The sequence below is a fragment of the Carassius carassius genome, chromosome 21 (assembly GCF_963082965.1).
Source record: "Carassius carassius chromosome 21, fCarCar2.1, whole genome shotgun sequence".
NCBI lineage: Eukaryota > Metazoa > Chordata > Actinopteri > Cypriniformes > Cyprinidae > Carassius > Carassius carassius.
In genome coordinates, this window is record NC_081775.1 from 20769755 (window position 1) to 20782215 (window position 12461).

The following is a 12461-nucleotide window of genomic DNA, read 5'->3' on the forward strand; positions in this document are numbered from 1 at the left end:
CCTTCATGTAGATTGAGTCGAAACTGTTGTTAGGGGTTGTTCTTCCTGTCTGTCTCCCTCAATATTTTCTCGGCCAGCAACAACTGTAAACACAGTGAAGGAAAGCATTACTTTTCAGCTTGTATAAATACAAATAATGTTTTGCATTGCTATCTCAAAGTCAAAATATTATTTCAGAATTGAGATCTAATATGTCACTGAAATTTATCATCTTGTTCATTAGCTGTCATGGATATGTCTACAGTATATCTATATGACTTACTCTCACCTTTTGAGCTGGACTTTTCATTTAAATGCTTTTCTGTTTCCTTACAACAAAAGCAAATAAACATTTTGTTATTTAAAACTTGGCAAATATTTGTTTTATTTCATCATTTTTAATGTTATTTTTTTATAATTATATATTTATAATTTTAAGTTATAATAAGTTATAATTTTCAGTATACCTGTATTCCTGTGTGAACGGAAGATAAATCATTAGTAATTTAACTAATAAGATAAGATCTATTTAAAAAAAGAAAATAATGCTTACTAGATGTTTTGATTGTTTCTTTTTCAGAACAAGTATAACTGTGAAAACACTTAAACACATTAAAGAAACTATAACACTAGGACAAATGATTGCTACATCAGTATAGGGATTTAGACATTCTGTGTCATAAGAATATGTTCCTGGATTTGTTTCCGTAAGTCCCATGTCCTCACATCTGTTAATGAAAACCAGTATAAGATGAAAAATGATGACCAACAGCACACATAGACAGCTTAAGCATGCACTTACTTTGTGTGTGGTAAACAGGATGAGAACGATCCATTTGAATATGTTTCACCTGTACAGTCAGCACATACAGTATCTGTAGAGCCAGTACCTGCAGAGACAGTCAACATTGTGTTTGTCAGTATGTAAAAAGTGTTTCATGGTGCACTGTCCATTTAAGCAATAGATTTTTATAATTTACCTGCTTGTTTGATATATTGTCCAGGGCTACATTCAGAATGTTGCACAGCTGAAATGCAGCTACTTTTCATTTTGTTAATGCAGTAGAATCTCTTCAGTGGCCCACAGACAGTATCTGATGACCGAGTACATGCTTTATTCACTCTTAAACCTTGGCCTGGAAATGAATCAGTAAAAACAATCATGCATTCGGTTACATGTTTTTTTATCATCATCATCATTATTATTATTATTATATACACATAAACAGCACAGTTGCATTTGATGCAATTTAAGGGACATGTTCATTGAAGCAACTAATCATTTGTATTTACATACATGCTTCCTCACCATCAAGCTTATGCTAATCAATCTATAACAAATATGTATATTTTTAAATTAACAGTGAAAACACTCACTTGCATCACACACAGTACAGGGGAAGCATTTCATGAGGCCATTGGGTTCATCACTAAAAGTGAATTCAGGGCATGGATGACAAGTTGTACTGGTATCATCTGTGCAGTGCCATTGAACATGGTTCCCTACAGATGTAGTGCATGTCTTTTTAAGATAGGCCTACTAGGAACATTTGTATTATTTTAAGGAGAGGTATTTCAAAGTTCTTTTACTAGTAAATTGATTATTAATTAATTATTTCCTATACATACGGCATATACTTTGTTTTGGCATCCTTACCAGGAGCACACATGGGGCAGCACTGATTGTCTATGTCATATTCAGCACGTGCACATCCACAAGCACAAAGTTCATAATTAAAAGGAACAATCACAAGTAGAACAGTGATGCTTAAAATGATCATGCTAACAAATCTCAGTTGAGTTTACTTCACATTAATGGCATAGTCTGATGGGTGCCTTACATTTCTAGGAATAAACAGAGAGAGAGAGAGAGAGAGAGAGAGAGAGAAAGGGGTGTTAAAAATGTTAAAAATAATAATCATGTCTACTAAGCTCTGATAATTTATGGAATATTATATTAAAAGGCTATCCAATTTATTTTGAAAAGGACATCAGATGCCCATTTTCCACAAGATATATAGATATGAAAGTGAAGTGACATACAGCCAAGTATGGTGATCCATACTCAGAATTTATGCTCTGCATTTAACCCATCCAAAGTGCACAAACACACAGCAGTGAACACACACCCAGAGCAGTGGGCAGCCATTTATGCTGCGGCACCCAGGGAGCAGTTGGGGGTTCAGTGCCTTGCTAAAGGGCACCTCAGTCATGGTATTGCCAGCCCGAGACTCAAACCAACAACCTTAGGGTTAGGAATCAAACTCTCTAACCACTAGGCCTCATTAACACATTAATAAATTGTTCCATGTTCATCTTGTTTTTGTGTTGGGTTTGTATACAGTGTGCAAGCTTTATGCGCATGCTTCAAATCTTCTCTTCTCTGATTTCTATAGCAAAATTACAGCGCCACATACTGGTCTGGCATGTATACTAAATAGTTTTGAGTCGGTTTCAGATACTTCTTGAGACGACATGTTATCAGAAAGAACGAAGAAAGAAAAATATCAGATAGGGAAAGTCCTGGCTTCATGTGGATGTGACCTGAGAGAGTGTACATTTTAGCCACAAGCAGATCCTTCAAAATGGGGCGGGGTCTCCTTTCGTAAAGACTTTCACCATTGGCTGTGGCATCAGACAATTGTTACTGACTTACATTTAAAAATAAAACTTTATAAATTAAACATTGTTTCTAGTTCATTAAAAAAAATGCTATATAAATAAATGTTCTCCATGAGACCAGAGCCTAAAGCTTGTGGCCAGTGGTGTTTGGACCCAAGTTTGAACCTCTGCTTCATGATGTAAACGGGAATCACTCAGGAGCCGTCCCAGCGGAGGAGAAAGATTTTACACTATCATTTTATTCCAAGCAACGGGGCCGTCCCAGGGGACGACATTCGCAGGCTAGGAGGGGGTAGTGATGCTGGGTGTAACTAAAAAGGTGCCATTGTCCGGTGAGTCACATATCCCATAATCTTATTAACCGTTTATCTCCTTTAATGCAACTTTCTTTAACACACTATTCAGCACCAATCCCGCCATTCAGTCAATTTTACTGGTTAAAGTAAGGTGTGGGGTAGGTTTAGGGGTTACAATTTTTGTTGCATAGTGTAGGAAACACTTTAACTGACACAACAAATAAAAACTTCAGAATCAGCTGTGGGGCGTAGTTTGCACTTAAGTGGATTGGGGGAAAATTGTGCATGCGTGTCATGTGCCTATCTCTCAATGGGAGGAAGACACACCCTATTTTGGAGCTCCCATGCACCCCGTTTTGGAATTTCCTCCCCTTTTTGGAGATCTCCAGGCTGCAGTTACCCTTCTCACAGAACTTGCAAACTAGCACATTATTAGGAAAGGCAATGTGCAAAGTTTCATAAAAAACACTTAGGTAAATCGGGGAACAAACGTAATCTGCCTTGTTTTCCTGACAATTTTATTTTGTCACAAGCTTTTTTAGAAATTATACTTTAAGAGCACATAAATGGCAAAACGGTGCGCCATGAATAATTAATGCATAATGATAATGTATTATAATTACTCATGACACAAAAAGTGTTCAAATTAGTCCAATGACATGTCAAATCTTATGATTTTTCATTTATGTCAGTTTTATTTTATTCCAACATTAATTTAATGAGTTTGATAATTAATCAGTAGCCTACTTAAACTATGTTAACTGCCAGAAATTATTTAGCTTAGAGTCCACATGAAATCAAAATTGACTTTATTTACTTGACTAGTGCACATTGGAAGTCTTGATGTGAACAATTAATCCTCGTAAAACTAATCCACTGAAAACTGTTTGTTTTTGGTAATCTTTAATCAAAATCTGAAAATTTGCTTCTGCTCTGGAATGGCATTCCTTCTCTGATGACATCAGTTTGACGGCTTGGGCAGAATATCATCAAACACACCCCTCCTTTAGGTTTACTATGAGTGAGAGAAAGAGTGGAGGAAAGCAAACATAAAACCATGCCCTCTATTAAATATGTTTCAGATGGAAATACGTCACTACACTGAAATAAAGTCAGCAGCAACTTCCGGTTCATGCAGACTTTATTATATTGGTGTAAGAACTCATGATGGTAACCGTAACACACACACACACACACACACAAAACGCTTTGGTTACTTAACCTATCAAGTCGATTAACGCGGATACGCGTTTTGAGTCATTTTCTCCTGATAACCCCGAAAAGAACTTAAATTACACTTTCAGTTTTAATCGTACAGATAAGAGCAATACATCAATCGAATCTGTAAAGGATACAGACATAATAACAACAAAACTTTGTGCACTTATAAAATAAAGATAACAAACAAGGTGCGCTGTCTGCAGTCTTTGTCTGCGCTGATCTTCTTTTACAAACACGTCATTTAAATGAACTGTAACTCCGTGAATACTCAACGAAAATACATGAGAGAGATATCTATAGAAAGCTTGACATGTCTATTTTTAAACTAAACAAGTGCCGCCGAAAAACAGATATTCTGTGATAAAGTAATCCATATGAAAACAACGCGATGTCTGTTTTTCATGTCTCCCTTCATTATATCTAATGTGACCACGCCCCCGCGCCGAACGCGCTATTCAGATTCAAACTGAAGCGCGCGGCTTGAATACGCCCATAACAGAAGAAAAAGCAGCGAGACTGTTCAAGTTTTTTTATTTTACTGTTTGCTTCGCGATGAGAGGAATAACACATAATTCACCCCAAAAAGATGTGATGTGGTTGAGGATTTGAGAAATGGATTTCCTCAGAAAAAAGAATGAAGCACTTTATTCAGCAGAGATCATAAACATGAGTAAGTCTCTTTTTATTTATTTATATACTTGTACTAGTTTTCACATAACGTGTAAACGTTTTACTAGTTAGACTTTTTCCAAACTATAATTCCTGACTAAATGTATAATCAAGTGAAACATTATGAAGTTTCAATAACAATATACAACACTTTACCCTTCGAAAGCTTGATGTAAATAATATAAATGTAACAAATACATAACTGTAACAAATGTAAAAACAATGCTTTTCTTTCCATTTATTCCCCCTAAAAACCCAGAAAAATATTCTCAGCTCTTTTCAACATTAATAATAATGATGATAATAATAACAACAAACGTTTTTTTTTTTTTTTGTAGAAAATAAGATTGTTAAAAGGATTTCTGAAGGATTGTGTGACTGGAGTAAGCATGCCAAACAATTTATTTGAAAGTCAGCTTTGATTGTTTCTAATAAACTGTTTAACTGCTCCCCCAAGTGGATATTAAATTATGTTGTGGGATAATTAAATATATTCTTAATAAACTACAAACATAAAATTATATAGATTTATTTTGTTCTCACATTCTCTCTTGTAACTCCTCACTCACAGTGGCACAGATGACTGAATGGCTCATTATGCAGCTCATTATGCGGCCCTTTGTCTTCTCAGGTGTAAATCACAATGATATTCATGGTAGTTGACGCCTACTCGCATATGACTTTTACCAACAAAAAGTGTCTTAGAAAATGAGTGAGTGAGTAAACAAGATGATTTTCACATCATTTAGAAAGAAAAATTCTAGGCTACAAGCTCCAGTTCTCAAAAATCCCGGGAACCATTGTTCTTTATGTGTTTTTTTGCCTTATTCAAGCGTTTTAACATTTTTAGTTTTTCACTAACCACGCATAATATTTTTTTTCTCAAAAACACAATCATGTACATACATGCATTTCACATATTATTACAGCCCAGTTTGTGCTGATTACAGTGAGATTAGTCTTTACCCATTTAGATATTTATAAGAAACTGAAAAAAGCACAAATGTCAGGGCATGACAAAACTTCTCCAGGCCCCAAAAATACCCTTAGACTCCAGAGGGTTAACGTAACCTCGGTTCCCTGAGATAAGGATAAATCTCCTATTTTCTTTTCTGCTGAAGCCTGATTTGTTCACGTTGGTGTAGCTGCACAAACCAATGGCGCTTTAGCCTGCCAAACGGTTGAGGCCGACCGCTATATAAGTCGTCCCGTAACATCGTTCATCAGATTATTCAACTAAAGCGATGATAATCGATTCATACAGCTTGTAGTGCGTCAAGTGACATAACTCTCATTCCCTTATCTCAGACAACTGAGGTTAATTTCACTTTATGAGTTTTTTAACATTAATACTAGTTCCCCTAGCCTGTCTATGGACTAAGGGCTAAGGAGACTGCCAATATTTCCAGGCAGTTGATATAGGCATCACTGCTGAGCTTTCCAGGAGCCAAATGCCGGATTGACCTCGAATAGTGCGCCCCACCCGGAGTTGGACGCGTCAGTCATGATCACTTTCCTTCTGGAGACCACACCATCCTCACTCCTGTCTGAAACAGACGAGAGGTCCTCCAGGGGACCACAGCTTCGATACAGCGTTAGTCCACCCTGACCAGAAACCTCTTCAACCGCCATGCATGGGGCGGGGCTTGGGCTTTTTTTAGGGAGGGGAGGGGCCGCATATGGATGTCATTTATTTATTTATTTTTTATAACGATTAAATCAGATAATAGATAAGGTAGCTGATCAAAAACAAAGTGAGATTTATAAGGCTTTCATAAAACAAAGCTACTACAACCCGAATTCCGGAAAAGTTGGGACGTTTTTTAAATTTTAATAAAATGAAAACTAAAGGAATTTCAAATCACATGAGCCAATATTTTAATCACAATAGAACATAGATAACGTAGCAAATGTTTAAACTGAGAAATTTTACACTTTTATCCACTTAATTAGCTCATTTAAAATTTAATGCCTGCTACAGGTCTCAAAAAAGTTGGCACGGGGGCAACAAATGGCTAAAAAAGCAAGCAGTTTTGAAAAGATTCAGCTGGGAGAACATCTAGTGATTAATTAAGTTAATTGATATAGGTCTGTAACATGATTAGCTATAAAAGCTTTGTCTTAGAGAAGCAGAGTCTCTCAGAAGTAAAGATGGGCAGAGGCTCTCCAATCTGTGAAAGACTGCGTAAAATAATTGTGGAAAACTTTAAAAACAATGTTCCTCAACGTCAAATTGCAAAGGCTTTGCAAATCTCATCATCTACAGTGCATAACATCATCAAAAGATTCAGAGAAACTGGAGAAATCTCTGTGCGTAAGGGACAAGGCCGGAGACCTTTATTGGATGCCCGTGGTCTTCGGGCTCTCAGACGACACTGCATCACTCATCGGCATGATTGTGTCAATGACATTACTAAATGGGCCCAGGAATACTTTCAGAAACCACTGTCGGTAAACACAATCCGCCGTGCCATCAGCAGATGCCAACTAAAGCTCTATCATGCAAAAAGGAAGCCATATGTGAACATGGTCCAGAAGCGCCGTCATGTCCTGTGGGCCAAGGCTCATTTAAAATGGACTATTTCAAAGTGGAATAGTGTTTTATGGTCAGACGAGTCCAAATTTGACATTCTTGTTGGAAATCACAGACGCCGTGTCCTCCGGGCTAAAGAGGAGGGAGACCTTCCAACATGTTATCAGCGTTCAGTTCAAAAGCCAGCATCTCTGATGGTATGGGGGTGCATAAGTGCATACGGTATGGGCAGCTTGCATGTTTTGGAAGGCTCTGTGAATGCTGAAAGGTATATAAAGGTTTTAGAGCAACATATGCTTCCCTCCAAACAACGTCTATTTCAGGGAAGGCCTTGTTTATTTCAGCAGGACAATGCAAAACCACATACTGCAGCTATAACAACAGCATGGCTTCGTCGTAGAAGAGTCCGGGTGCTAACCTGGCCTGCCTGCAGTCCAGATCTTTCACCTATAGAGAATATTTGGCGCATCATTAAACGAAAAATACGTCAAAGACGACCACGAACTCTTCAGCAGCTGGAAATCTATATAAGGCAAGAATGGGACCAAATTCCAACAGCAAAACTCCAGCAACTCATAGCCTCAATGCCCAGACGTCTTCAAACTGTTTTGAAAAGAATAGGAGATGCTACACCATGGTAAACATGCCCCGTCCCAACTATTTTGAGACCTGTAGCAGAAATCAAAATTGAAATGAGCTCATTTTGTGCATAAAATTGTAAACTTTCTCAGTTTAAACATTTGCTATGTTATCTATGTTCTATTGTGAATAAAATATTGGCTCTTGTGATTTGAAAGTCTTTTAGTTTTCATTTTATTAAAATTTAAAAAACGTCCCAACTTTTCTGGAATTCGGGTTGTAATACAAATGATGTGTTGTTATATTCCTATACAGTTGGCTGGCTCTGTTAACTGTTGGATCTTCATATTGATAGTGAGGAAATGGAAGAAAAATGTATATGTGTGTGTGTGTGTGTGTAATGATCAAATATGATCAAAGACTATAGAAAAGGACTTTGATATGATGCAGGGCAACTATATCATAAATGCCTAAAATTCAAGATATTGGGGCATGTTTGCTGTTTGTCCCAAATGTGGTTTTACACAATCGTTCAGTAAATAAGAAATTAATATGATGTTATATTTTAAAATATAACATAATTCTAGATCAAATTATATTATTGGGTTTTTTATATTATATACTATATCATTGTGTAATTATATTATTGTGTTATATACAATATAACACAATGTTTTCTGTTTTTGCTTTGTTTTCCCAACAAAAATATTGCCTATAAACTAAAACCACAGCAGATGATGGGTAGGATAAAATGTCAGGACACCGGCCCTGCAGCCTTCACTGGCCTTTGAACTTGAATGGGTCATTTATATTATCATAATATATATTCCATAGTGTCTTCATTTACTCCACAACCAGGGTTGATTGCTCAGCAGACGCCTCACATAATTGTGTAAATCACTAATTTCTGTTTTTGGGTGACCTAGCCTACTCAATAAAGCGCAACAGAATAAACATAAAATCAACAGCTAGCGTACTATATTGCGGAGAAAAAGAGAGAAAGAGGAGAGCCGCCAGCAGATGAATTTGTCTCGATAAAGCCGAACCAAGCTCCACGGACTGCGCAGTTTTGGTTTTGCACACAACTATTATATATAATGAGATGCAAAGAACTGTGAACTGTCAAAACTGACAGAGTAGTCCAGAGACCCAACTTACGAAGGTATGACTTAGAGAAGGTATACTTAAAGAATATTTCGGCAAACTAGCCTATTAACTATAAGGTACAACATAAACAACTGTAGTGTTAAGGTTTCAGTAAACGTAGCCCTGGGTCTTTTCAGCATCGCATAGCCATCCGATCAGAGAAACGCATGAACTGACCAGAGTGGTTCACTGGGCGTATTCTGAGCAATTTTGAGATATTGAGCTTCAAAGTTTTCAAAAGTCTTCAAAGTGACAGATATGTCTGAAGAAGCCTTCTAATTCCAATGTGACGAAAATGTGGCTACTGTAGACAACAGCCTGTTTGAGCGCCTTTACAATACAGACAGCAAGAGTGTGTATTTATTATTTAGTAGACTAGCCTTGCACCGCCGCCTCATAAATATAATAAAAACTTACCCGCGGTAAAGACAAGTCAGTTCACAAAAAGGACGTAGGCTATGTATTTTTCGCGTCGTCATTCAAGTCCAGTTTTGCTTTCAGATTGTTGCTATTTTGGTTGGCAAGTTTGAAAATACACTATCAAGACAGCCGAGCTTTTAGAATATTGATCCTTCTAAATATATAGTTAAAACATACTGTAATTAACTAAATTGTAATAAGTATTAGGCTATTAATGATCAAATTCAAACACTAAGAGCAATGTATGCTACAGCAGTGGGGATTTCCACATAGCGGAAGAATGTGTTCCTGGTTTCAGAAAGTCCCATGACCTCGCATCATGTGAAAGAAAATCAGGATTAAAATTGTTGAAAAAATATGATCACCAGTAGGCTGTACACCAAAATTGCACCAACTCGTGTTTTGTGTGGTTAACAGGTAGGGTGACCACCCGTCCCGCGTAGCGCGTGCGCGCACAGCGTTTGAAGCCCAATTCATGCGTCCCACAAATTGAGATTGTGTCACGCATAATCAATGCTTGCTCAAAAAAAGTTGGTCGCTCTATATCTTCGAGTCCCAGGCAGCCAAACGAACATTACTTGACAGTTCAGCACGCTACTGTTGCCACACCCACCCCTCAGTTGAACTGCTGACTAGGTCGTTGTTGTCAACTTTTTCGTTGTTGTCATGACAGCGCACGCACGTGCATACCAGACACACTGGGAAGGAACTTTTAGATGCATGCTTTCCAATTCGAAAAATGGAGAAAGTGAGGCACCGCCATCATCAATTAAAAAAAGAGAAGGTGTCTCCTGTTTCAAACTGTTTTTTTTTTTCATGCGCCTGCCTTTACTAACATGCAAGTTCACCATCCTTTCTCCCCCTTCTCGTTCCGTGAACCTCTGGAGTTGTGAGTTTAGACCATGGGCGAGGCTAGCCCCTTTTTAGTGGTGCTGAAGCACCCCTAAAAAGGAGCTCAGCACCCCTAAAACTTGGAGTAATGTTAATGTAGAGTATGTTGTTATTCTAAAATTTTTGTTCGTCTTTTACACGGTTAAATAATGTCCAAAACACACTCCGTAGTTTGTGGTTTAAAATGTATGTGTTAAGGAGGAAAATGAAAACATCCCCCCATAGCAAATGGTGTCATCCTCTTCTCTTCTGTACCTGCACCGCTCAGCACGACCGTCATCCAGCGCGAAACACACGCAGAGTGAGAACCCGTGATGTAGTGTTGTGATCGGTTGTGATGCACCTAAGTTCCGATACCATATCGGTGAATACTGGAGTCAGTATCCTGAATCACCATGGTGGTACATCTATAATAAGTGTTTATTTTCGGACTATTTTAGTCCGGCGGGTCGCCGCCGCTGTGGAGTAGCACAGGACCTGGGTGACTCGTCCATAGTCATAAACGGAGAGAAGTAACGCCGGTTATAATGTTCTTCCGCAAGACGCATGCAGTTCTGTTTATTAACTGCTAGAGCGTGAAACAAAAACAGAAGCGCGACAAATAAACTGCGAACCTGTGTAGTGCGTACGTGTGTCTCTGTTGTTAAAGTTTATCGTTAATTTAATACTCGGGAGTCATGTAAACATGACGTCACGTGCGTCTTTTCTCGTCAGTCGTCATGGAAACATGAAGCCCTGGCGTTTTGAGTGAAAACAAACGACGTATCACTGAAAACACTCACTGTGGCTTTTTAAAAGAATTGTTATTAATTCCTAGATTTATATCTGTTATTTTTCAGTTGTGGCTGACAATCAAACTAGACAATAAAAGAAAGTTTCATGTTTTTCTTTTGCTGTATTTATTCATTCATCACACACACAGGATTTAACCTTAACCAGGCTTAACTCCTGAACTCCTAGCATTACTCTCTCTCTCTCTCTCTCTCTCTCTCTCTCTCTCTCTCTCTCTCTCTCTCTCTCTCTCTCTCTCTCTCTCTCTCTCTCTCTCTCTCTCTGTGTGTGTGTGTGGCAGTGAGCAATGGACATACGACAATTCTTTAAAAGAAAAAAGACCGATTCAGGTGAGAGACTAGGGACAGTCCATAATGACATTTTTTTTCTTCTGCTGAAAAGTGTTAAGTTAAAGTAACAGATAATGCTAACCCGCTGCTGTTGTATCAAATTACTTATCTAGGCAATGGTCCCCTGCTTTTATTTTTTATTTATTTATTTCAAACTCACAAGCTTCTCTTGTGAAAGGAATTTGTCATTTAAAAAAGTTTCTAAGCCCAATAACAACAATAATAATAAAGACATTTAAAATGACTCTTGATATGAAGCTTGTTTTATTATTATTTATTGATGACATATTGGTTTATGAAAGTTCAGACAGGCGTGCATCCAGATATGTTAGAGATGGCCATTTGTAAATAATTTACAGAAGATGAATTACATTTTGTTGTCCAAGTACCTGTTACTTTGTTCAATGACAATAAAGTTGAATCTAATGTAACCAATCTGATGACTGTTGATACAAAAGGAGGCACATGGAGTTAACGGTCAGGAAAACCCACTGAGTGAAGAAGGTTTTGTGTTTGTTACAGAGGGCTGTCTGTGTGAACTCTCACAATTAAGCTGTTGTTTTGAAAAGGTCTCAAAAAAAAAGAAAAAAAAAATCTGGATTTTAGAGTTAGTTGAATCAATGTTAAAATTATAAAGTTATTTTTCAATAGACATATTTTTTGTTTTCGTGTGAAAAGAGGGTGGGTGGAGGCATTGGGGCTCATTGGGTGCTCAGCACCCCTAAAGCTCTGACCCTAGAATTTTTTTTAACTGTTCCTGTGGTGTTGAGCAACTACAATTCATTTTAATCCTAGAATTTTATATTATAATTTATTTAAAGTGAATAAATTGTAATGAAAAATAAATAAAATAAAGTAAATCGTAAGTGGAAGTGCATCTGTCAATTCTGTCATGAGCATACATCAGCAATTACAAATGTTTAGGGGAATAGGGCATTATTAATATACCATGTAAGGTGGTATGTGCTAGAAATGGGTAAACCA

The 12461-nt window shown here is 37.5% G+C and overlaps 1 protein-coding gene across 3 annotated transcripts; it reads right to left on the reverse strand.

Annotated features, from left to right (window-relative positions):
* Window positions 1-436: 436 nt before the first annotated feature.
* LOC132097193 (tumor necrosis factor receptor superfamily member 14-like) lies at window positions 437-9555 on the reverse strand. 3 transcript variants are annotated; one of them, XM_059502825.1, is made up of 6 exons: window positions 9463-9555; window positions 1637-1824; window positions 1357-1482; window positions 960-1115; window positions 782-869; window positions 437-707 (listed from the first exon to the last, which is right to left on the reverse strand). In XM_059502825.1, exons 2-6 carry the CDS (start codon window positions 1758-1760, stop codon window positions 509-511), a joined length of 693 nt encoding a protein of 230 aa, XP_059358808.1. In that variant the 5' UTR covers window positions 1761-1824; window positions 9463-9555; the 3' UTR covers window positions 437-508. The 3 variants fall into 3 exon arrangements, with proteins under 3 accessions (XP_059358808.1, XP_059358809.1, XP_059358810.1); XM_059502826.1 differs by lacking the exon at window positions 9463-9555 and having other exon boundaries at window positions 1637-2351; XM_059502827.1 differs by having other exon boundaries at window positions 577-869.
* Between the last annotated feature and the right edge of the window lie 2906 nt (window positions 9556-12461).

Excerpts from the sequence above, each read along its gene's own strand:
- LOC132097193 (XM_059502825.1), bottom strand. The coding sequence starts at position 1,760 with ATGATCATTTTAAGCATCACTGTTCTACTTGTGATTGTTCCTTTTAAT. Across the intron at positions 1,483-1,636 it reads CTGCCCCATGTGTGCTCCTG|GGAACCATGTTCAATGGCAC; the intron begins GTAAGGATGCCA and ends CTACATCTGTAG. Across the intron at positions 708-781 it reads TCCTGTTTACCACACACAAA|ATGTGAGGACATGGGACTTA; the intron begins GTAAGTGCATGC and ends TTTCATTAACAG.